The sequence below is a fragment of the Balaenoptera musculus genome, chromosome 5 (assembly GCF_009873245.2).
Source record: "Balaenoptera musculus isolate JJ_BM4_2016_0621 chromosome 5, mBalMus1.pri.v3, whole genome shotgun sequence".
NCBI lineage: Eukaryota > Metazoa > Chordata > Mammalia > Artiodactyla > Balaenopteridae > Balaenoptera > Balaenoptera musculus.
Genome location: NC_045789.1, coordinates 48478312 through 48504975, shown reverse-complemented (window position 1 = coordinate 48504975; position 26664 = coordinate 48478312). Strand labels below are relative to the sequence as shown.

Genomic DNA, 26664 nt, shown 5'->3' with positions numbered 1-26664 from the left:
ATGCATGTATCTCCACCAACATCTCCAAAATCCAGATCTGAATATGCAACTGCCTACTCAGCACATCCACCTGCATGTTGCATGGGCATCTCAAACCCAGTGTGTATAAACTCAGCACCTTCCTTCTATTCGAGCTTAGTTCTTCTCCATTATCTTTATGTCAGAAATTGGCATTATCACCTGCCGATGTTTTCTAGCTAGAAACCTGGAGGTCATTCTTGATCCATCCTTTTCCCCAACCCCACACATGTAATCAGGTGGATCCGATCAATTCCACCTCCTGAATATTGTTGGAATTCACCCTCTTCTCTTCATCTCTACTGCCACCAACTCTGGACCAAGGCATTATCATCTCCTGCTTAGATGACTTTAGTAGCTTCTAAATTGTTCTTCTGGGCTTCCCTGGTGGCCCAGTAGTTAAGAATCTGCCTGCCATTTTTCACAGAACTAGAACAAAAAATTTCACAATTTGTATGGAAACACAAAAGACCCCGAATAGCCAAAGCAATCTTGAGAACGAAAAATGGAGCTGGGGGAATCAGGCTCCCTGACTTCAGACTATACTACAAAGCTTCAGTAATCAAGACAGTTTGGTACTGGCACAAAAACAGAAATATAGATCAATGGAACAGGATAGAAAGCCCAGAGATAAACACACACACATATGGTCACCTTATCTTTGATAAAGGAGGCAAGCATATACAGTGGAGAAAAGACAGCCTCTTCAATAAGTGGTGCTGGGAAAATTGGACAGCTACATGTAAAAGTATGAAATTAGAACACTCCCTGACACCATGCACAAAAATAAACTCCAAATGGATTAAAGACCTAAGTGTAAGGCCAGACACTATCAAACTCTTAGAGGAAAACATAGGCAGAACACTCTATGACATACATCACAGCAAGATTCTTTTTGACCCAGCTCCCAGAGAAATGGAAATAAGAACACAAATAAACAAATGGGACCTAATGAAACTTAAAAGCTTTTGCACAGCAAAGGAAACCATAAACAAGACCAAAAGACAACCATCAGAATGGGAGAAAATATTTGCAAATGAAGCAACTGACAAAGGATTAATCTCCAAGATTTACAAGCAGCTCATGCAGCTCAATAACAAAAAAACGAACAACCCAATCCAAAAATGGGCAGAAGACCTAAATAGACATTTCTCCAAAGAAGATATACAGATGGCCTACAGACACATGAAAGAATGCTCAACATCATTAATCATTAGAGAAATGCAAATCAAAACTACAATGAGATATCATCTCACACCGGTCAGAATGGCCATCATCAAAAAATCTAGAAACAATAAATGCTGGAGAGGGTGTGGAGGAAAGGGAACACTCTTGCACTGTTGGTGGGAATGTAAATTGATACAGCCACTATGGAGAACAGTATGGAGGTTCCTTAAAAAACTACAAATAGAACTACCATACGACCCAGCAATCCCACTACTGGGTATATACCCTGAGAAAACCATAGGTCAAAAAGTGTCATGTACCACAATGTTCATTGCAGCTCTATTTACAATAGCCAGGACATGGAAGCAACCTAAATGTCCATCGACAGATGAATGGATAAAGAAGATGTGGCACATATATACAATGGAATATTACTCAGCCATAAAAAGAAATGAAATGGAGGTATTTGTAATGAGGTGGATGGAGTTAGAGTCTGTCATACAGAGTGAAGTAAGTCAGAAAGAGAAAAACAAATACAGTATGCTAACACATATATACGGAATCTAAGGAAAAAAAAAAAAAGGCCATGAAGAACCTAGTGGCAAGACGGGAATAAAGACACAGACCTACTAGAGAATGGACTTGAGGATATGGGGAGGGGGTGGGGTGAGATGGGACAGGGTAAGAGAGTGTCATGGACATATATACACTACCAGGTGTAAGATAGATAGCTAGTGGGAAGCAGCCACATAGCACAGGGAGATCAGCTCGGTGCTTTGTGACCACCTAGAGGGGTGGGATGGGGAGGGTGGGAGGGAGGGAGATGCAAGAGGGAAGAGAAATGGGAACATATTGTATATGTATAACTGATTCACTTTGTTATAAAGCAGAAGCTAACACACTATTGTAAGGCAATTATACTTCAATAAAGATGTTTAAAAAAAAAAAAAAAAAAAAAAGAATCTGCCTGCCAATGCAGGGGACACGGGTTCGAGCCCTGGTCCGGGAAGATCCCACATGCCGCGGAGCAGCTAAGCCTGTGTGCCACAACTACTGAGCCTGCGTGCCACAACTACTTAGCCTGCGCTCTAGAGCCCGGGAGCCACAACTACTGAGCCCACGTGCTGCAACTACTGAAGCCTGCGTGCCTAGAGCCCGTGCTCTGCAACAAGAGAAGCCACCACAGTGAGAAGCCCGCGCACCACAACAAGGAGTAGCCCCTGCTCGCCACAACTAGAGAAAGCCTGCGTGCAGCAACGAAGACCCAACACAGCCAAAATAAATTAAATAAATCAATAAATTTATTTTTAAAAAATAATAAATAAATAAATAAATAGTTCTTCCTTCTACTCTTACCACCACCATCCAGCCTGCCTCAATCCCTTCTTCATGGAAGCCAGAAGGGTCTTTTATGTATGTAAATCTTATTCTAGAACTCCCTGTTTTGAAATCTTCAGTGGTTCTTCTTGTCTTTAGGATAAAGTTTAAAATCCTACAAGCTCCTGAGTGACGTGGGCTCTGCACACCTCAGCAGCCTCATGCCATGTCACCTTCCATCTTGTTCACTTCAGACCACTCAGTTCCTTGAATGTGTCTCTCTCCTTGCTACTTCATGACCTTTGTACCCTCTACCTAGAATGTTCTTTCATCTCCTTTTTGCCCAATCTTATTTCATTCAGTTGTAAAGGTGTAGTTTGGGATAAACCCAATGGACAACACTGACTCCTTGAGTAAATTTTAATTCTATTAAATATAGTTCATCAAGTCCTAAGACATTCAGCTGAGCATCCTAGTGGTCATGTCACAAGGAGGAGAAGCCGATTTTCAAGAGTTAGCATGAGGAGAAATGTAACGATTTCCTGCCCACCCTGAGAAGCCCCTCCCTATGCCATGTAGGCTTCGGGGTACCCACAGTTAGTCTGAAGGTGGGAAGCACATACCTTTCTCTGCATTCTGGAAAGCAAAATGATGTTGGGTTGAGACGCCGCTTCCCATAGCGTAAGTGTAATGTTTCTGCAGGACGCAGATAGCAGGTCCAAAGGAGAGTGAATTGTTTGCTGACAAAAGGAAGAAGGAACCTGCAATAGGGAGATTTGGGCAGAATATTAGTTCAGGTAGACCAAATTATCTGTGAACCTTGTCTCCCACATCATAAAAAAAAATGTGAGGCTATCATGTGATAGCACCCTCCCCGCACCTCCCCGGCCTCAGTGCATGAGATATTTCTCCCCTATGTTCCCTCCATGTGTCATCTCATCTCTCCCCTATGTTTTCAACCTTCCTACTAGATTTTCTTCAGTCTAAAAACATACTGAAGTCTCTTCTCAGAGCATTTCATCATCACCGTCATCCTTTGACCTCCTATATCCCTCAAGCTATAACCCAACTTCTCTTTTCTTCTCATCCAGATTTCTCTGGAGTAGACAACTTATTTTCTCCTTAATTCCTCTTAACACCATGTTTTTCATCCTCACTATTGACCAAACCTTTTCATGCTGATGTCTCCAATGCCTTCATCTCTTCAGCCTTGACCTTGCCAGAACAGCAAGGCCATCATGTCATAAGTCATGTCTTGATTTAAATTCTACCCCTTGGCTTTCCATGATGCCATGCTCCTATCTCTTGTTGACACAACATTAATCAGTCAATCTAAGAAAGAGTTGGAAAATTTTATTTGAGCCAAATTTGAGGATTTATAATGCAGGAAGAGCGTCTCAGAAAGCTCTGAGAACTGTTCTGCTGGTTAGAAATCAAGGCACAGTTATATAAGTTTTTTTTGAGACAGAGAGCTGTACAGCAAATGATGTATTACAGTTTACACAATCTAAATCTGCAAGTACAAAGTGGCGGGTCATGTGACCCCTTACAAGATCAAGAAGGAATGTCATCTTCAAGCAATTGTCTTGCTGGTGCTGGGAGAATGTTGTCTTTATGGCTGAGCAGGTATTCCTGCCAATGGGGGAGGTTTGGTCGATGCATAATGCAGATACACAGTTCACAGTAGAGGGGAGAGAGGAGGCCAAAGGGCAGAGAAATTTTTTTATGTTTCAATTCTTCTTGTCTTGCCATAAAATATGAATTTTATTTCATACTGTCTCTTTCTTCTCTCTCCTTCCTGAGCTCATTTTTCTCTATCCACCCTTTAAATGTTGATTTGATTTGTATTCTAGTCTCAAATGTCTGCTCTCCTCACTCTGTATATGCTTCTTAAATAACTGAGTCAACTCACACTTTCAGCTATCACTTCCTCCCTCTTAAATCTCCATCTCCATTTCAGACTAACTCTAAACTTCAGCCTCACACACCCAGCTTCCTGCTGAACTTTGGGGTGCCTCAGACTCCAGGTAACGCAAATAGAACTCATCTTCCCAAAAGCCTCCTCCTCCAGCCTCATCTCTCTTTTCTCCTTTCTTCGACTCTACTTCTTGACCACCATGACTTCTGGGTTCTTGCTCTTACCTGGAATGTCCTAGCCCACACTTGACTAACTTTACTCATTCCTTAAGGCTCACTTCAGGCCTCACCTTCCTTAAAGAAGCCAGTCCAACATGCCCCTCCTCTGAACTCCTGAATATCCTAGTCACATCTCTGATGAAATAAAATTTACATTTCAAGGCAGGACAAGAAAAATTAAACACAAAATTCTCTCTGTGTTTGTTTGGGCCTCTTCCTTCCCTCCCTAGTGTGTAGTATGCATCTGCATTTCACATTAACCAGACCTCCTCAAAGATGGGGGTGCCTGTGGAAGCATATAGATGAATTTTTTTTCTTTCTTCTTATGCTAGCAATGTGACTTCTTAGAAGAATAGTGCTCTTTCCCAGCTCCGTAGGGGGTCATGGCGACTTGCTGCTCCCTTTGCCCATGCTTACCTGGACTGTGTATCCTTGATGAACTTCATGTAAAATATCGGTGTGTCATTTTGATGTACAATTCTTTGTCTCCAAAATGTATATGACTGTGCCTTTGACTCCTAACAAGTGGAACAGTTCTTAGAGCTTTCTGAGAAGCTGCTTCCTAGGTTACAATCCTGTTTGGCTCAAATAAAGTTCCCTTTATTTTTCTTCTTAACTTGATAGTTAACTGAATTTTCCTCATCCTTTTCTTGGGGTAGCCAACAGGATATCAGAGACACCCACAAGAGGACACCTGGAGTCTACCCCAAACCAGTGTTTGGTACCAGCGTGGGCCCTTTGAGCCCCATCCGCTTCTCAGTATTCCTCAGGTGCTTCGGTGAGTTCTCCTGATATCCAGACACCATTGCTTTAAATGACGTCCTGAATTTTATTCAAGCTGTTTCTCTTGGGACTTGGAGTCCTAAGGGGATACTGGTATATTTCCTATTTCCTAGCCAGGGACAGAAGGGGAAATTCCTAGGCAGACACCTAGGAGGAACTTTGAAGTAAACTGGATTGGCCATCTTTTTTAAAAAATTTGGCTTAAATTGGAAAGATTATGTATATATGGTCTGAACAAACTGTTGCTGGTGAAATGAGAGACTGAGACTGCTCAGCTCTGAAGAAAAGGGACTTCGCTCCTTCCGGCCATAATGTGTCCTCAGGTGACTGAGAACCTAGCGGAAGTGTCTGAGAATCAATCCTCATGCCATGCAGTGGTCCTACAGGGGATCCCAGTACAATCATTAAGTAAATTCTGCTCCCCAGGGGGCACAATAAGGCACAATCACCTAGTGCTCTGGGCACCCATGGCAGTTTTAGACTGCTGGAGGGAGAGACTCAGACATGTAAGAGAGTCGAACAGACCCAAGGGTAACTCCTTGGGAAGCTAGACTCAGAAGCAGCACACATTCGATCCATCACACTGACCTCAGAAAGTTGTTCAGATCATATCTGAATTAGGGTACCAAATGAATAACGGGAAACCGTGCCTCAAAGGCCGAACAGCTCCAGTATGTGCACCCACTCCTGGAACCCCGGCTGGCTTCGTGTACAATTGAAACAAAGCCAGTGCTTGCAAGCACTTTAATCTTAACTCTTAAATGGCCAGGATAGAACTCTTTTGACGTTCCAAAACTGCAGAGAAAACCAGCTTGATAAAACATCTTTGCAAAATTCTGACCCTGAGAGAACAAAAGTATTCCTAGGAGAAAGCTTAAAGTTATAACTCTTATCATGTCTTGAAATGTAAACATAGCCCATATCGCCTGAGACTACAGCCTTGGCTCAATTAATAGAACTTAAAGCTGAAAGGGGGAAAAAAAAAGGAGAGGGGAGCTTTCTAAAACGCAAGCAAGAAAACTATGAGATCTCTGTCTGTGTCTATCTGGATGTATGTATGTCTGTGTGTATGTTATAAAAACAATATAACCCTACCTCTGGATGGTGTTATCAAAATTAATTTGTAAAAGAGCTCTATTTAATTGACTTAAAAGCAAGTGCTGGGCTTCCCTGGTGGTGCAGTGGTTGGGAATCTGCCTGCCAATGCAGGGGACACGGGTTCGAGCCCTGGTCAGGGAAGATCCCACATGCCGCAGAGCAACTAGGCCCGTGAGCCACAACTATTGAGCCTGCGTGTCTGGAGCCTGTGCTCCGCAATAAGAGAGGCCACGATAGTAAGAGGCCCGCGCACCAAGATGAAGAGTGGCCCCCGCTCGCAGCAACTAGAGAAAGCCCTTGCACAGAAACGAAGACCCAACACAGCCATAAATAATAAATAAATAATAATTAAAAAAAAAAAAAAAGCAAGTGCTTACAAATCAAATATTTCTAAATGTAACTTAAACTAACACAAATTTTTAAAGGATCACGTGATCTAGGATTAATCTTTACTGAAAAAAGAAGCAAGTTTAAACTGATGGTTTAATTAATATAGACATGTTTTTAGAGTCATCAACATTAAGTAGAATACTTTTATTGCACCTAGGTTTACTGAAATTCAATAAGTTCATTTATCTAAGTTATAAAATTTGTTAACAAGAAAATTAATGATCTGATGATATTTTCATAGGTAATGAAATAGATATAAATGAGATAAAAGGTTTTGGGTAAACTATTTAAGGACAATTATGTTTTATGGTATGTCTACCTAAAAATAGTTTCTCCAGATTTCTGGCAACTTGAAACCTTAGAGTTCTGATAAGTTAAATGATGGAAATTCATTGAATGTCTAGATCATTTTTTTTCCTCTAGACCATTTTTAATAAGATAAAATGCTGAAACATTAATTGCTAAAGGAGTCTATGTTTACCTATTTTTGACTTCTTATTACAATGAAACTAAATATGTATGAGAATATTAATAAATATTTTGTGCTTTATTGAAAGATTATACTATGAAATGGCATATATTTCTAGAAATTTATTCTAAAACGGGAACCTTGAGAAAAGAGTTTTATGCATGGTCATAAGACTATCTTAGAGGAACTTCCCTGGTGGCGCAGTGGTTAAGAATCCGCCTGCCAATGCAGGGCACACGGGTTCGATCCTTGGTCCGGGAAGATCCCACATGCCGCAGAGCAACTAAGCCCGTGCACCACAACTACTGAGCCTGCGCTCTAGAGCCCGCAAGCCACAACTACTGAAGCCCGCATGCCTAGAGCCCGTGCTCTGCAACAAGAGAAGCCACCGCAATGAGAAGCCCGCACACCGCAACAAGAGTAACCCCCGCTCGCCGCAACTAGAGAAAGCCAGCGCTCAGCAATGAAGAACCAATGCAGCCAAAAAAAAGAAAAAAAAGACTGTCTTAGATTAGATTGAATTTGATTAAATAAGTGAATTTTAATATTAAGTGTGAAAAGGTGTAAAACTAGAATTTGATTTTTTTCTCTAAGTTTTCTTTGAAATGTTAATTTGCTTTTAATAACAGATTGTGAAGTTTCTTTACCAGTAACTTTCTGACCTTGCCTTTGAAATCGTTTACTGTCACTTTGGTTAAGTGAATAAATATTGTTTCACAGTGACTTATGATCCTACTTGGCCAAACATTTAAAACCTTTTGATATCTTTGACAAACTTTCTCAAATCAAATTCTAAATGAAGTTCTTTTGACCTCTAGCTAACTTTGGGATACTACAGAGGGCCCCTGAACATCTCAAAGAGAGATATTAAAATAATCAGGCTTATTTGGTCTGTTACATTACATTGTCAAATGAGTAATGATAAACCTTCTTAAGTTATATTCCATGGGTAAACGTTATTAATATAAATGTTCTAGAAATTATATGAAGTTCCTAAAATTTGAAATGTCCATAATTCTAGTCATTATCTTAAAATTTCATACGTCACAGAAATAGCCAAATTTCCTTGACAATTGCATTGTAATCAGATCTTTAACCATGCTTTTAAGTCTTTTGTCACTTATAGATAGCTATTGTCTTACTCTGACCCTTTTACAAAAATGCTTGTAAATGACTTGCTTTTACGCTCCAAAACTAAATTAGACTAGGTAGCAAAAGGACTTCTACGTTGTATGTGGACCCTTTCAGCAAGGGTTCTCTTATGTAAGACTACTGAAGACATAGTAATGGGGTCTCCTTTAACTATTTATGTCCCACACTCAGTTGAGTCTCTTCTAAACTCTCACTACATTTAGCACTATTCTGTATGCCAACTAACTTCTTAAGAGACATTGTTGCTTTCTGCACCTAATACTATCTTGCTTCTATGTAATAACCTTAACCCTGCAACATTGCTTCCAGCACTACAGGAAGAAAACAACCAAACTGCATAGTGTTAACAGATTCTCTTTTTGCTCCCAGGAATGACTTACAAGAAGCTCCTATTGATAAGGCTAATCTATTTGATTTACAGATGAGTCCTCCTTAAGGGATGAATATTACCAAGCTGGGTATGCAATAACATCCACAGTGGACACAACTGAAAGTTCTTATTTACCAGTAAAAATGTCAGCAAAATAAGCTGAACTAATTGCCTTAACCCAAGCTTGCCAACTAGCCAAAGACCAGATAACAAATTTTTACACTGACAGTTGCTATGCTTTTGGAGTGGCACACAATTTTGGAATGCTGTGGAAACAATGAGGTTTTTAACCTCTTCAAGACAACCTATTTAAAAAATGGGGGAATTCCCTGGCGGGCCAGTGGTTAGAACTTAGCACTTTCACTGCCAGGGGCTGGGGTTCAATCCCTGGTCGGGGAACTAAGATCCTGCAAGCCGCGAGGCGCAGCCAAAAAAAAAAAGGAAAACAGGTTGCAGAGTTGTTAATTGTTATGCAACTGCCCAAACAGTTAGCAAGTATTAAAACACCAGGGCATTCCAAATCTGACACTGTGGAAGCGAAAGGAAATCAGCTTGTTGATGCTGCAGCCAAACAGGCAGCTTTAAACACTAATCTTGCCCAGAGAATGACCACTGCTCTCCATTAATCCTGCTAACGAAATAAAAGATTTCTTTCTACAGGCTCAGGAAACCACCGCTAAAGAAAAGAAGCAGATACTGGAACAAAAAAGGGGAATTTTGACCCCACCACACAAATATGGTTTAGACCTGATTAAAAAACAAACCAGAAAAACCTTATAGTGTCTATTGAAGCACAATTGCCATTACTCCAGCATGTACATTCGTTACCCCTTGGGCATCCAAGAAAATGGTTTTACAGAAAAAACAATATTTTTGGAAACTTTCACCCATGGTGGTTCAAAAGAAATATATTACATTATTGACAGGGTCTTATTGAGACACTTTATAAAACTGGTAACTAGCTCCTTTTACAGCAAGATTCTAGGAGATGAAAACCTTAAGGATCATGGAATACTATCTAAAGGTTTTGTTTATTAGAAAGGACATCAAATAAAAGATCTTTGCAGCCACGATGGCAAGAACCTTGTCAAGTATTATTAACTGATTCATGTACAGCCAAACTGAAAGACATTAATTCATGGATTCACATCTTTATTTTATTTATTTATTTTGGGCCTTGCCACATGGCTTGTGGGACCTTAGTTCCCCAACCAGGGATCAAACCTGGGCCCCAGCAGTGAAAGTGCCGAGTCCTAACCACTGGACCACCAGGGAAGTCCCCCACATATCTCATTTTTAAAAAGGCCCCTCCAAACTTGCACAAGCCTCTTAGATAGCCTCATCCACCAGAGAGCAGACAGCAGAAGCAAGAGGAACTACAATCCTGCAGCCTGTGGAACAAAAACCACATTCACAGAAAGATAGACAAGATGAAAAGGCAGAGGGCTATGTACCAGATGAAGGAACAACATAAAACCCCAGAAAAACAACTAAATGAAGTGGAGATAGGCAACCTTCCAGAAAAAGAATTCAGAATAATGATAGTGAAGATGATCCAGGACCTTGGAAAAAGAATGGAGGCAAAGATCGAGAAGGTGCAAGAAATGTTTAACAAAGACCTAGAAGAATTAAAGAACAAACAAACAGACATGAACAATACAATAACTGAAATGAAAACTACACTAGAAGGAATCAATAGCAAAATAACTGAGGCAGAAGAACGGATAAGTGACCTGGAAGACAGAATGGTGGAATTCACTGCTGTGGAACAGAATAAAGAAAAAAGAATGAAAAGAAATGAAGACAGCCTAAGAGACCTCTGGGACAACACTAAACCAACAACATTTGCATTATAGGGGTCCCAGAAGGAGAAGAGACAGAGAAAGGACCAGAGAAAATATTTGAAGAGATTATAGTCGAAAACTTCCCTAACATGGGAAAGGAAATAGCCACCCAAGTCCAGGAAGCGCAGCAAGTCCCATACAAGATAAACCCAAGGAGAAACACTCCAAGACACATAATAATCAAATTGGCAAAAATTAAAGACAAAGAAAAATTATTGAAAGCAGCAAGGGAAAAACGACAAATAACATACAAGGGAGCTCCCATAAGGTTGACAGTTGATTTCTCAGCAGAAACTCTACAAGCCAGAAGGGAGTGGCATGACACACTTAAAGTGATGAAATGGAAGAACCTACAACCAAGATTACTCTACCCAGCAAGGATCTCATTCAGATTCGATGGAGAAATCAAAAGCTTTACAGACAAGCAAAAGCTAAGAGAATTCAGCACCACCAAACCAGCCCTACAACAAATGCTAAAGGAACTTCTCTAACTGGGAAACACAAGAGAAGAAAAGGACCTACAAAAACAACCCCAAAACAATTAAGAAAATGGTCATAGGAACAACATACATATCGATAATTACCTTAAACGTGAATGGATTAAATGCTCCAACCAAAAGACACAGGCTTGCTGAATGGAGACAAAAACAAGACCCATCGATATGCTGTCTACAAGAGACCCACTTCAGACCCAGGGACACATACAGACTGAAAGTGAGGGGATGGAAAAAGATATTCCATGCAAATGGAAATCAAAAGAAAGCTGGAGTAGCAATAGTCATATCAGATAAAATTAGATTTTAAAATAAAGAATGTTACAAGAGACAAGGAAGGACACTACATAATAATCAAGGGATCAATCCAAGAAGACAATATAACAATTATAAATATATATGCACCCAACATAGGAGCACCTCAATACATAAGGCAACTGCTAACAGCTATAAAAGAGGAAATCGACAGTAACACAATAATAGTGGGGGACTTTAACACCACATTACACCAATGGACAGATCATTCAAACAGAAAATTAATAAGGAAACACTAGCTTCAAATGAAACAATAGACCAGATAGATTTAATTGATATTTGTAGGACAGTCCATCCAAAAACAGCAGATTACACTTTCTTCTCAAGGGTGCACGGAACATTCTCCAGGATAGATCACATCTTGGGTCACAAATCAAGCCTCAGTAAATTTAAGAAAATTGAAATCATATCAAGCATCTTTTCTGACCACAACACTATGAGATTAGAAATGAATTACACGGAAAAAAACGTAAAAAACACAAACACATGGAGGCTAAACAATACGTTACTAAATAACCAAGAGATCACTGAAGAAATCAAAGAGGAAATCAAAAAATACCTAGAAACAAATGACAATGAAAACACGATGATCCAAAACCTATGGGATGCAGCAAAAGCAGTTCTAAGAGGGAAGTTTATAGCTATACAAGCCTACCTCAAGAAACAAGAAAAATCTCAAATAAACAATCTAACGTTACACCTAAAGGATCTAGAGAAAGAAGAACAATAAAAATCCAAAGTTAGCAGAAGGAAAGAAATCATAAAGATCAGAGCAGAAATAAATGAAATAGAAACGAAGAAAACAATAGCAAAGATCAATAAAACTAAAGGCTGGCTCTTTGAGAAGATAAACAAAATTGATAAACCATGAGCTAGACTCATAAAGAAAAACAGGGAGACGGCTCAAATCAATAAAATTAAAAATGGAAAAGGAGAAGTTACAAAACACACCACAGAAATACAAAGCATCCTAAGAGAGTACTACAAGCAACTCTATGCCAATAAAATGGACAACCTGGAAGAAATGGGCAAATTCTCATAAAGGTATAACCTTCCAAGACTGAACCAGGAAGAAATAGAAAATATGAACAGACAAATCACAAGTAATGAAATTGAAACTGTTATTAAAAATCTTCCAACAAACAAAAGTCCAGGACCAGATGGCTTCACAGGGGAATTCTATCAAACATTTAGAGAAGAGCTAACACCCATTCTTCTCAAACTCTTTCAAAAAACTGCAGAGGAAGGAACACTCCCAAACTCATTCTATGAGGCCACCATCACCCTGATACCAAAACCAGACAAAGATACTAGAAAAAAAGAAAATTACAGACCAATATCACTGATGAATATAGATGCAAAAATCCTCAACAAACTACTAGCAAACAGAATCCAACAACACATTAAAAGGCTCATACACCAGGATCGAGTGGGATTTATCCCAGGGATGCAAGGATTCTTCAATATACGCAAATCAATCAATGTGATACACCATATTAACAAATTGAAGAATAAAAACCATATGATCGGTCAGCTCTACCCACCACCAGAGCCTCCCATCAAGCCTCTTAGATAGCCTCAACCACCAGAGGGCAGACAACAGAAGCAAGAAAAACTATAATCCTGCAGCCTGTGGACCAAAAACCACAGTTACAGAAAGATAGAGAAGATGAAAAGGCAGAGGGCTATGTACCAGATGAAGGAACAAGAAAAAACCCCAGAAAAACAACTAAATGAAGTGGAGATAGGCAACCTTCCAGAAAAAGAGTTCAGAATAATGATAGTGAAGATGATCCAGGACCTCGGAATAAGAATGGAGGCAAAGATTGAGAAGATGCAAGAAATGATTAACAAAGACCTAGAAGAATTAAAGAACAAACAAACAGACATGAACAATACAATAACTGAAATGAAAACTACACTAGAAGGAATCAATAGCAGAATAACTGAGGCAGAAGAACGGATAAGTGACCTGGAAGACAGAATGGTGGAATTCACTGCTGCGGAACAGACTAAAGAAAAAAGAATGAAAAGAAATGAAGACAGCCTAAGAGACCTCTGGGACAACATTAAACGCAACAACATTCGCATTATAGGGGTCCCAGAAGGAGAAGAGAGAGAGAAAGGACCAGAGAAAATATTTGAAGAGATTATAGTCGAAAACTTCCCTAACATGGGAAAGGAAATAGCCACCCAAGTCCAGGAAGCGCAGAGAGTCCCATACAGAATAAACCCAAGGAGAAACACGCCGAGACACATAGTAATCAAAGTGGCAAAAATTAAAGACAAAGAAAAATTATTGAAAGCAGCAAGGGAAAAACGACAAATAACATACAAGGGAACTCCCATAAGGTTAACAGCTGATTTCTCAGCAGAAACTCTGCAAGCCAGAAGGGAGTGGCATGATATACTTAAAGTGATGAAAGGGAAGAACCTACAACCAAGATTACTCTACCCGGCAAGGATCTCATTTAGATTTGATGGAGAAATCAAAAGCTTTGCAGACAAGCAAAAGCTAAGAGAATTCAGCACCACCAAACCAGCTCTACAACAAATGCTAAAGGAACTTCTCTAAGTGGGAAACACAAGAGAAGAAAAGGACCTACAAAAACAAACCCAAAACAATTAAGAAAATGGTCATAGGAACATACATATCGATAATTACCTTAAACGTGAATGGATTAAATGCCCCAACCAAAAGACATAGACTGGCTGAATGGATACAAAAACAAGACCCATATATATGCTGTCTACAAGAGACCCACTTTAGACCTAGGGACACATACAGACTGAAAGTGAGGGGATGGAAAAAGATATTCCATGCAAATGGAAATCAAAAGAAAGCTGGAGTAGCTATACTCATATCAGATAAAATAGACTTTAAAATAAAGAATGTTACAAGAGACAAGGAAGGACACTACATAATGATCCAGGGATCAATCCAAGAAGAAGATATAACAATTATAAATATATATGCACCCAACATAGGAGCACCTCAATACATAAGGCAACTGCTAACAGCTCTAAAAGAGGAAATCGACAGTAACACAATAATAGTGGGGGACTTTAACACCTCACTTACACCAATGGACAGATCATCCAAAATGAAAATAAATAAGGAAACAGAAGCTTTAAATGACACAATAGACCAGATAGATTTAATTGATATATATAGGACATTCCATCCAAAAACAGCAGATTACACGTTCTTCTCAAGTGCGCACGGAACATTCTCCAGGATAGATCACATCTTGGGTCACAAATCAAGCCTCAGTAAATTTAAGAAAATTGAAATCATATCAAGCATCTTTTCTGACCACAACACTATGAGATTAGAAATGAATTACAGGGAAAAAAACGTAAAAAGGACAAACACATGGAGGCTAAACAATACGTTACTAAATAACCAAGAGATCACTGAAGAAATCAAAGAGGAAATCAAAAAATACCTAGAGACAAATGACAATGAAAACACGACGACCCAAAACCTATGGGATGCAGCAAAAGCGGTTCTAAGAGGGAAGTTTATAGCTATACAAGCCTACCTAAAGAAACAAGAAAAATCTCAAGTAAACAATCTATCCTTACACCTAAAGAAACTAGAGAAAGAAGAACAAACAAAACCCAAAGTTAGCAGAAGGAAAGAAATCATAAAGATCAGAGCAGAAATAAATGAAATAGAAACAAAGAAAACAATAGCAAAGATCAATAAAACTAAAAGTTGGTTCTTTGAGAAGATAAACAAAATTGATAAGCCATTAGCCAGACTCATCAAGAAAAAGAGGGAGAGGACTCAAATCAATAAAATCAGAAATGAAAAAGGAGAAGTTACAACAGACACCGCAGAAATACAAAGCATCCTAAGAGACTACTACAAGCAACTTTATGCCAATAAAATGGACAACCTAGAAGAAATGGACAAATTCTTAGAAAGGTATAACCTTCCCAGACTGAATCAGGAAGAAACAGAAAATATGAACAGACCAATCACAAGTAATGAAATTGAAACTGTGATTAAAAATCTTCCAACAAACAAAAGTCCAGGACCAGATGGCTTCACAGGGGAATTCTATCAAACATTTAGAGAAGAGCTAACACCCATCCTTCTCAAACTCTTCCAAAAAATTGCAGAGGAAGGAACACTCCCAAACTCATGCTATGAGGCCACCATCACCCTGATACCAAAACCAGACAAAGACACTACAAAAAAAGAAAATTACAGACCAATATCACTGATGAATATAGATGCAAAAATCCTCTACAAAATACTAGCAAACAGAATCCAGCAACACATTAAAAGGATCATACACCACGATCAAGTGGGATTTATCCCAGGGATGCAAGGATTCTTCAATATACGCAAATCAATCAATGTGATACACCATATTAACAAATTGAAGAAGAAAAACCATATGATCATCTCAATAGATGCAGAAAAAGCTTTTGACAAAATTCAACACCCATTTATGATTAAAAACTCTCCAGAAAGTGGGCATAGAGGGAACCTACCTCAACATAATAAAGGCCATATATGACAAACCCACAGCAAACATCATTCTCAATGGTGAAAAACTGAAAGCATTTCCTCTAAGATCAGGAACGAGACAAGGATGTCCACTCTCACCACTATTATTCAACATAGTTCTGGAAGTCCTAGCCACGGCAATCAGAGAAGAAAAAGAAATAAAAGGAATACAAATTGGAAAAGAAAAAGTAAAACTGTCACTGTTTGCGGATGACATGATACTATACATAGAGAATCCTAAAACTGCCACCAGAAAACTGCTAGAGCTAATTAATGAATATGGTAAAGTTGCAGGATACAAAATTAATGCACAGAAATCTCTTGCATTCCTATACACTAATGATGAAAAATCTGAAAGAGAAATTATGGAAACACTCCCATTTACCATTGCAACAAAAAGAATAAAATACCTAGGAATAAACCTACCTAGGGAGACGAAAGACCTGTATGCAGAAAACTATAAGACACTGATGAAAGAAGTTAAAGATGATACCAACAGATGGAGAGATATACCATGTTCTTGGATTGGAAGAATCAACATTGTGAAAATAGCTATACTACCCAAAGCAATCTACAGATTCAATGCAATCCCTATCAAATTACCAATGGCATTTTTTACGGAGCTAGAACAAATCATCTTAAAATTTGTATGGAGACACAAAAGACCCCGAATAGCCAAAGCAGTCTTGAGGGAAAAAAATGGAGCTGGAGGAATCAGACTCTCTGACTTCAGACTATACTACAAAGCTACAGTAATCAAGACAATATGGTACTGGCACAAAAACAGAAACATAGATCAATGGAACAAGATAGAAAGCCCAGAGATTAACCCACGCACCTATGGTCAACTAATCTATGACAAAGGAGGCAAAGATATACAATGGAGAAAAGACAGTCTCTTCAATAAGTGGTGCTGGGAAAACTGGACAGCTACATGTAAAAGAATGAAATTAGAATACTCCCTAACACCACACACAAAAATAAACTCAAAATGGATTAGAGACCTAAATATAAGACTGGACACTATAAAACTCTTAGAGGAAAACATAGGAAGAACACTCTTTGACATAAATCACAGCAAGATCTTTTTTGATCCACCTCCTAGAGTAATGGAAATAAAAACAAAAATAAACAAGTGGGACCTAATGAAACTTCAAAGCTTTTGCACAGCAAAGGAAACCATAAACAAGACGAAAAGACAACCCTCAGAATGGGAGAAAATATTTGCAAATGAATCAACGGACAAAGGATTAATCTCCAAAATATATAAACAGCTCATTCAGCTCAATATCAAAGAAACAAACACCCCAATCCAAAAATGGGCAGAAGACCTAAATAGACATTTCTCCAAAGAAGACATACAGACGGCCACGAAGCACATGAAAAGATGCTCAACATCACTAATTATTAGAGAAATGCAAATCAAAACTACAATGAGGTATCACCTCACTCCTGTTAGAATGGGCATCATCAGAAAATCTACAAACAACAAATGCTGGAGAGGGTGTGGAGAAAAGGGAAACCTCTTGCACTGTTGGTGGGAATGTAAATTGATACAGCCACTATGGAGAACAATATGGAGGTTCCTTAAAAAACTGAAAATAGAATTACCATATGACCCAGCAATCCCACTACTGGGCATATACCCAGAGAAAACCGTAATTCAAAAAGACACATGCACCCGAATGTTTATTGCAGCACTATTTACAATAGCCAGGTCATGGAAGCAACCTAAATGCCCATCAACAGACGAATGGATAAAGAAGTTGTGGTACATATATACAATGGAATATTACTCAGCCATAAAAAGGAACGAAATTGAGTCATTTGTTGAGACGTGGATGGATCTAGAGACTGTCATACAGAGTGAAGTAAGTCAGAAAGAGAAAAACAAATATCGTATATTAATGCATGTATGCAGAACCTAGAAAAATGGTACAGATGAGCCAGTTTGCAGGGCAGAAGTTGAGACACAGATGTAGAGAATGGACATATGGACACCAAGGGGGGAAAACTGCGGTGAGGTGGGGATGGTGGTGTGCTGAATTGGGCAATTGGGATTGACATATATACACTGATGTGTATAAAACTGATGCCTAATAAGAACCTGCAGTATAAAAAAACAAACAAAACAACTAATACTAAACTTTCATTGGGTTATTTGTATGGAAATATGTTAATATAAATGTTTCAGACATTACATGAAATTTCTAAAAATCTTAAAAAAAAAAAAACCATATGATCATCTCAATAGATGCAGAAAAAGCTTTTGACAAAATTCAACACCCATTTATGATAAAAACTCTCCAGAAAGTGGGCATAGAGGGAACCTACCTCAACATAATAAAGGCCATATACGACAAACCCACAGCAAACATCATTCTCAATGGTGAAAAACTGAAAGCATTTCCTCCAAGATCAGGAACGAGACAAGGATGTCCACTCTCATCACTATTATTCAACATAGTTTTGGAAGTCCTAGCCATGGTAATCAGAGAAGAAAAAGAAATAAAAGGAATCCAAATTGGAAAAGAAGAAGTAAAGCTGTCACTGTTTGCAGATGACATGATACTATATATAGAGAATCCTAAAGATGCCACCAGAAAGCTACTAGAGCTAATCAATGAATGTGGTAAAGTTGCAGGATACAAAATTAATGCACAGAAATCTCTTGCATTCCTATACACTAATGATGAAAAATCTGAAAGAAAAATTAAGGAAACACTCCCATTTACCATTGCAACAAAAAGAATAAAATATCTAGGAATAAACCTACCTAGCGAGACAAAAGACCTGTATGCAGAAAACTATAAGACACTGATGAAAGAAATTATAGATGATACCAACAGATGGAGAGATATACCATGTTCTTGGATTGGAAGAATCAACATTGTGAAAATAGCTATACTACCCAAAGCAATCTACAGATTCAATGCAATCCCTATCAAATTACCAATGGCATTTTTATGGAACTAGAACAAAAAATCTTAAAATTTGTATGGAGACACAAAAGACTTCGAATAGCCAAAGCAGTCTTGAGCGAAAAAAGTGGAGCTGGAGGAATCAGGCTCCCTGACTTCAGACTATACTACAAAGCTACAGTAATCAAGACAATATGGTACTGGCACAAAAACAGAAATGTAGATCAATGGAACAAGATAGAAAGCCCAGAGATAAACCCACGCACCTATGGTCAGCTAATCTATGACAAAGGAGGCAAAGATATACAATGGAGAAAAGACAGTCTCTTCAATAAGTGGTGCTGGTAAAACTGGACAGCTACATGTAAAAGAATGAAATTAGAACACTCCCTAACACCATACACAAAAATAAACTCAAAATGGATTAGAAACCTAAATGTAATACCAGACACTATCAAACTCTTAGAGGAAAACGTAGGAAGAACACTCTTTGACATAAATCACAGTAAGATCTTTTTTGATCCACCTCCTAGAGTAATGGAGATAAAAACAAAAATAAACAAATGGGACCTAATGAAACTTCAAAGCTTTTGCACAGCAAAGGAAACCATAAACAAGATGAAAAGACAACCCTCAGAATAGAGAAAATATTTGCAAACGAATCAAAGCACAAAGGATTAATCTCCAAAACATATAAACAGCTCATGTAGCTCAATATTGAAAAAACAAACAACCCAATCCAAAAATGGGCAGAAGACCTAAATAGACATTTCTCCAAAGAAGACATACAGGTGGCCAAGTAGCACATGAAAAGCTGCTCAACATCATTAAGTATTAGAGAAATGCAAATCAAAACTACAATGAGGTATCACCTCACACCAGTTAGAATGGGCATCATCAGAAAATCTACAAACAACAAATGCTGGAGAGGGGGTGGAGAAAAGGGAACCCTCTTGCACTGTTGGTGGGAATGTAAATTGATACAGCCACTATGGAGAAGAGTATGGAGGTTCCTTAAAAAACTAAAAATAGAATTACCATATGACCCAGCAATCCCACTACTGGGCATATACCGAGAGAAAACCATAATTCAAAAAGACACACGCACCCCAATGTTCATTGCAGCACTATTTACAATAGCCAGAACATGGAAGCAACCTAAATGCCCATCGACAGATGAATGGATGAAGAAGATTTGGTACATATATACAATGGAATAATACTCAGCCATAAAAAGGAACGAAATTGGGTCATTTGTTGAGACATGCATGGATCTAGAGACTGTCATAGAGTGAAGTAAGTCAGAAAGAGAAAAACAAATATCGTATATTAACGCATATATGTGGAGCCTAGAAAAATGGTACAGATGAACCGGTTTGCAGGGCAGAAATTGAGACACAGATGTAGAGAACAAACGTATGGACACCAAGGGGGGAAAGCTGCGGGGGGGTGGTGGTGTAAAAAAATTTTTTTTAAATAGAATAAAAAGGCCCTTCCACCTAAATGGACTTCGGGCCCTGTTTCTCGCACCTGACTTCAACTAACTAATTCAAGCATCACCAAACTAGGACAGAAGAAGAAGACAACAGTAGCAGACAGCTAACTCAAGAGTCTGGACCAGGCCTGTTAGACCCATCCTACTAGTTCAACTGTAGTGTTTACCAAATATCTATCTCTCTATCAAAATTTAAAGTTATTGGTTTTACTTCTAGCTATCCTTTTGCCCCAGTGTTGAAGACGGAAGGAAATTTCTGTAGTAAGTTGTCACAAAGTATAGTTACTGGAGGCAATTTAACCAATTGTTGGATCTGTCATCAAATTCCTTGGTCAATAAAAGGCTGATATAGGTCCCTCATAATTCTTGACACTGACTTTTCAGATGTTCCTCTAAAGTGTTTCCTGTCAGCATATACCTCCATGTTTGTTTACTACATTTGATAAATGTACTCAATTCTGAAGTTTCTGTAATGGGAAAGTGATGTTGGAAAACCAAATGGCTCGATTTTTAAAACTGCTTTGCAATGGGAAACTTGTTCTATAATCCAGACTGAATGTTGTGCTTTCATACCAGATTAGTCCGCTAATATAGCTATCTAATGACTCACATATAAAATCAGATTTCTGCATTGAACAATCCCCTTTCTAGTCTAAATGAAATTCTGGGTAAATGGCTAAGCCCTGGGGATTCATGGCTTAAATCTTTGCTTCTGACTTTGCTATTGTTGTTGGCTATATTGATCGTGCTCTGTGTGATTAAGAGTAATAATGTCTTGTGCCTCTCAATGTATATTTAAAACTCCAACTAGAATAATGATGTCTAAATGACTTGAAACTATTGATGATATCTATAATTCAATATAAAACAATGGGCATGCATAATGCACATACAGGGTAAATTGACAAAAGTACTACTGGACAACCTAGAATTGACTATCAGTCCTCGCCAAGCATTCTATTAGTCATTTTGATATACGATCCTTTGTCTCCATAACGTATATGACTGTACCTTCCACTTTTAAGAGGTGGAACAGTTCTCAGAGCTTTCTGAGAATCTACTTCCTGGGTTATAATCCTCGGTTTAGCTCAAATAAAATTCCCTTTTTTTCCTCTTGATAGTTCACTGAATTTTTGTCAACATTTTCATCACTGAAATACCATGTTCTACTTTTCAATTTTGTGTCTCTCTACTATTAGACTGTGAGTTCCTGAGAGCAAAGACTGTGTGTGAGCAAATTCATCATTTTATCTCCAGGACTTAGCACAGTACCTGACACAGAGTGGAGATTCATTAAATAGTAATTGAATAAACTTTACGCCAGATTTATTTTTACGCAACATAGATGAATCTTTCTCTAGCTCTTCTTCAGGAAGCACTGTGAGATGTACTAACTAAACATCAAGAGTGGATTCCACATCTATATTTTTTCCCCTCCTTTACTTCTACCCCATTCTCCTTCCTCTATTTTTGAAGGTTATTGTATCGGGGATTGTCAAAGCATTGTAATCTTTTCCCTTGCAAATCAAAATGAAAGGCTCACCTTGCCTATCTTGGTTTAACATAATAAAGAAATAATCAAAGAAAAAAGCACCGTATCTTTTTTTTTTTTTAATCCACAAAATGGTTCCCAGATATAAGGGATGTTGTGAAAGCAGAATCTGAGTATGGGGTAAAGTGAGAAGCCATCATGACCAAAGCAACCAAACTCCCCCTAGATACCTGCAGTTTTAGAGATGGAAGGGAATTCAGCAATGACTGAGTCCACCAATGACTCACAACTTGCTTTGATCATTGGTAACTTGCCTATAGAGCCGTGCTATATATTAAAGTGTTTGGGTTTTGGAAGTGCACAGGATAGAAAGAAGTAAAATAATTCTCAGGGCAAAAACTGAAAAAGTTAAAACTGCATAAGATCAAAAATGAAAAATGGGGGCTTCCCTGGTGGCGCAGTGGTTGAGAATCTGCCTGCCAATGCAGGGGACACGGGTTCGAGCCCTGGTCTGGGAGGATCCCACATGCCGTGGAGCAACTAGGCCCATGAGCCACAACTACTGAGCCTGCACGTCTAGAGCTTGTGCTCCGCAACAAGAGAGGCCGTGACAGTGAGAGGCCCGCGCACCGTGATGAAGAGTGGCCCCCGCTCGCCGCAGCTAGAGAAAACCCTCGCACAGAAACGAAGACCCAACACAGCCAAGAATAAATAAATAAATTAATTAATTAATTAAAAAAAAAAAGACTATCTCCTATTAAAAAAAAAAAAATGAAACACGAGCTTGATATGTCCTCAGCGCCTTTTGGTAATGACTAACTGCTTCTCTAGCTGGTGATTCCCCAGCTGAGCCATCTTCTCAGGTAACCGGCACATTTACACTGCATGGGTGAGAGTCCTTGTCCTTCTAGGATTTGACTTAGTATCATGCATATCTGACATTATCTTTTTTTTTTTTTAAATGTAGGTAATTGTTTATCTGCCCACTAAGTGAACCCAAGAAATGCAAGATTCATCATCCAGGACTCGAAGACCTCGAAACACACACAGCAAAGACCCTCCCTTGGTAAATGGATGAGATAACAAAGGGACCGTCTCTGACTCTGTCCCCAGGCCAAACCTGTATCTATTTCCCCGTGTGAAACATAAGTTTGTTGCCCTCATGGTCTCCGCTATATCTGTACTTCAGGCTAGAAAGAAAGCTCTTACCTTCTTTGGTATGTGTTTACTACGAGCCACAACGAGGCAGAAACCTCTTTAACACACAGGTGTGATCCCCATCTTGTCTTCAGAGTTGGCCGAGGGATCCCGGGCTGATCTGATTGCTTCCAGATCTAGAGTCCGATAAATTAGGTGCCGGGCTCGTCCGGCATACCTTCCCCGAGAAAGCCAGTGAGGATATCCACAGCCAGGGCCAAGCATTCAGGGCTCCCTGCTTTCCAGCAGCAGGCAGCTCTGACCTCAGTCAGATCAGGCCTGCAAGGAGGATTTGAGGAGGGAGGTTGCTCAGCTGGGGTGTGTCCCTCACACCCAGGCCCAACCCCTGAAGACTGTTTCCCTGCTGCTCACTCCTGCCCCCTCCCCACTTCTAAGTCTTCTTACTCTCCTGGATTAGAAGGCTATGTTTCTCAAGCCACATCTGAGAAGGCTGAGCTCCTTAACCTAGAAACAGAAGAGTGCTGACAAGACAGATGGGCCTGGGGGCTCCAGAGCCCAAGGGGTCCCAGCTGGAGCCACGCAGGAGGCCAAGGTATTCTTCCTTGTGGCTGTCTTTTCTCTGTTTGCAAAACTTGATGGAAACATCTTGCCTTTTCTTGCTTTTTCCTACTATGGGCACTTTTTCCTTAGGTTACAACCTAAACTCTTACTAAATTAAAATAGTAATCACTATTCCCAGAAAATTTACTTTTTCAATAAACCTAAGATGCTTATGTGTGTGCTGGGAGGTACTAAATATTCCATGGGAATTTGCAAAAAAATTTATACTCTGTTTACGTATGTGTATTTAGTAGGTCAAGCTTGTTAATTATGTTGTTCAAATCCTCTTTATCCTTATTTATTCTTCCTGATCTGCTCATCTTTGAAAGAAATGTTTGAAAGCTTTCTATGATAAGTACAGGTTTAGCAATTTATCTTTGTACTTCTGAATCTTTGCATTATACATTTTGAAGCTATGCAATTAAATATTAGATTGAACCATATGACATTGACACTGGAAATTATATAATACATTAAGGTTTATGGCTATTTTCTTGGTAGAAGGTGACCTATCAAAATAAAATATCACTCTGCCCTTTTAAATCCTTTTTGCCTTGAATTCTCTTATGTCTGGTATTTTCACATAGGCTCACTTTTTGTTAGTGGTTAACAGCTAAGATACTGATATTTTCCCCAAATTGACTAAAAGTTAAAAGACCGATAAAATCCTATATTATTGAGAGTATGAGAAAAACAGCCCTCTCCATTACACTATTGGTGGGAATGTAAATTGTTTTACTTTTTTGGAATTAAACTAGATTAAACTTTAACTGAGATTTATTAAATTATGTATTTAATTTATTTAATTTATTAAATTACAAATTTGTAACACGTAAACCCTTTGGTCCAGAAATCCCACTTTTAAGTATTTTATAAAACTATACAACCATACAAAAAGTGGTAAGGATTTTCACTACCATATTGTTCATGATCATGAAAAACTGGAAACAAAAGTTCAAAAATTGTAGAATGGTTAAATAAGTTATTGCACATACAGGAGAATACTATGTAGTCATTTAAAAAAATGTAGATCAATATCCTCTGTCATAAAGAGATGTTCATATTTTGTGCTATGTGCAAAAGGCAACCTGCTGAAATATATAAAATATAACCTCAATTTGGAAGAAAAAAATTATTTTGTACATTGAAACGTTTTCTAGTTTCTGTATTGATACTTTGGCATCTTGGGGCTTTGCTGACCAGAGAGGGCCCCCCCTCCCAGGGTTAGCTGATTCCTAGAGACAGCAAAGGGCTGTGAGTGCGATTTTCATGTGCAAACCACCCAGCCCAGACCCACATCCGCAACTGCCTCCTTTATTGGCTTTTACACTCAGGACCACTATTCCCACAGCCCTACCCACCCAAGGCCAGTATCAGACAACTAGGGGCAGCTCCTATATGATGGAGCCAATGAAAGTATTCAAACTAGCCGATTTTAGACCTGTTTAGCCCATTACCCTGTGTCAGCAGACATTCTTCCCCTCAAAAACCACAAAAAGGCTCCTGCACACAGTTTCCCCATCTCTCTCTGCCTGCGACCAACCAACCTCAGTGTTCTCTCCTGTGGTCCTGCATAGCGGCTGTGGTGTACCTCCCTCCTTTTGGGAACTGTGAGTAATCAGCTACCTTTTCAATGGCAATCTTGATCTGTTGGCCTCACCATACCTGAATAAAAATCAAATCTACATAAAACATAAATACATAAGAAGTCTTAGTGAATATAGACAGAAGTTATCTCTAGGGGAGAGTGCTAGCTCTGAGTGGGGAGGAGAAGCAATGGATTACACTGTTGACTGTCTGGTTTATTTATTATTATTTATTTTATTTTATTTTTTTTGTGGCCATGCTGCACAGTTTTCAGGGTCTTAATTCCCTGACCAGGGATTGAACCCGGGCCCCTAGCAGTAGAAGCATGGAGTCCTAACCACTGGACTGCCAGGGAATTCCCTGTCTGGCTTACTTTTATAATACTATGCTACTTGTGTACTTTAAAAGATAGGGCATTTAAAAAAAATCAGCTCTCTCCATCTTCTATACGATCGCCATAGGCCAAGCCTTCTTTTTTATTAAAATAATTCTTTTTTTTTTTTTTTTTGCTTTTTTATGTGATAAGAACACTTAATAAGAGCTCTATCCTCTTGAAAAATTTAAGTGTATAATACAGTATTGTTAACTGTGGGCACAGTGTTGTAAAACAGGTCTCTAAAACCTATTCATCTCGCAGAACTGAAACTTTATACCCCTTGACTAGCAACTTCCCATTTCCCCTTCTTCCTAGCCCCTGGATTCTATGACTCTGACTATTTTAGATACCTTACAATGGAGGAAAAATCTTTTCTCGGCCCTTTTAAGGTCACTGGCTGGGTCTGAAAATTAAACTGACAAAGATGGATTAACAGGGGGAAAGTATACGGAAAGTATACAAATTTATTTAATGTAGTTTTACATGACATAGGAGGCTTCATAAGAAAATGAAGATCCAAAGAAACAGTTAGACCTGAGTATTTTATGCTGGATTTGACGAAGAGTGTACCACGGTGGAGGAATATGAGAGGTTCAGGAGGGTGAGGGAATTGTAGTAAAGTGGGGGAAACTTAGCACATGAGCATTTTATGACCTGTTTCAGGGAAGAAGGGCCAGGACGGGAGGAGGGCAGAGTGATCTTCCTGCTTCTGACATTTTTTCAAACTCCTTTAGCTTAAAATATTCAATATGTCAAGGTGCGGTAATTTGGGGTCACATGTCCTAAACCCCATCAACTCACTTAAGTGGAATCATGCAGTATTTTTTCCTCTGTGACTGGCTTATTTCACTTAGCATAATGTCTTCAAGGTGTATCCATGTTGTCACATATGGCAGGATTTCCTCCTTTTTTAAGGCTGGATAATATTCCACTGTATGCACATATCACATTTTCTTT

General features: G+C 38.9%; 1 protein-coding gene across 1 annotated transcript in view; it reads right to left on the bottom strand.

Annotated features, from left to right (window-relative positions):
* The window catches only part of PPEF2 (protein phosphatase with EF-hand domain 2), a 54387-nt gene extending 28991 nt beyond the window's left edge, over positions 1 to 25396 (bottom strand). Inside the window, exons 1-3 of the mRNA XM_036852877.1 lie at positions 25292 to 25396; positions 23196 to 23462; positions 3126 to 3263 (exon numbers count right to left, since the gene is read on the bottom strand). Coding sequence (XP_036708772.1) covers positions 3126 to 3180 — 55 coding nt within the window. The 5' untranslated portion in view covers positions 3181 to 3263; positions 23196 to 23462; positions 25292 to 25396. The remainder of the gene's footprint in view (positions 1 to 3125; positions 3264 to 23195; positions 23463 to 25291) is intronic.
* Positions 25397 to 26664: the final 1268 nt, after the last annotated feature.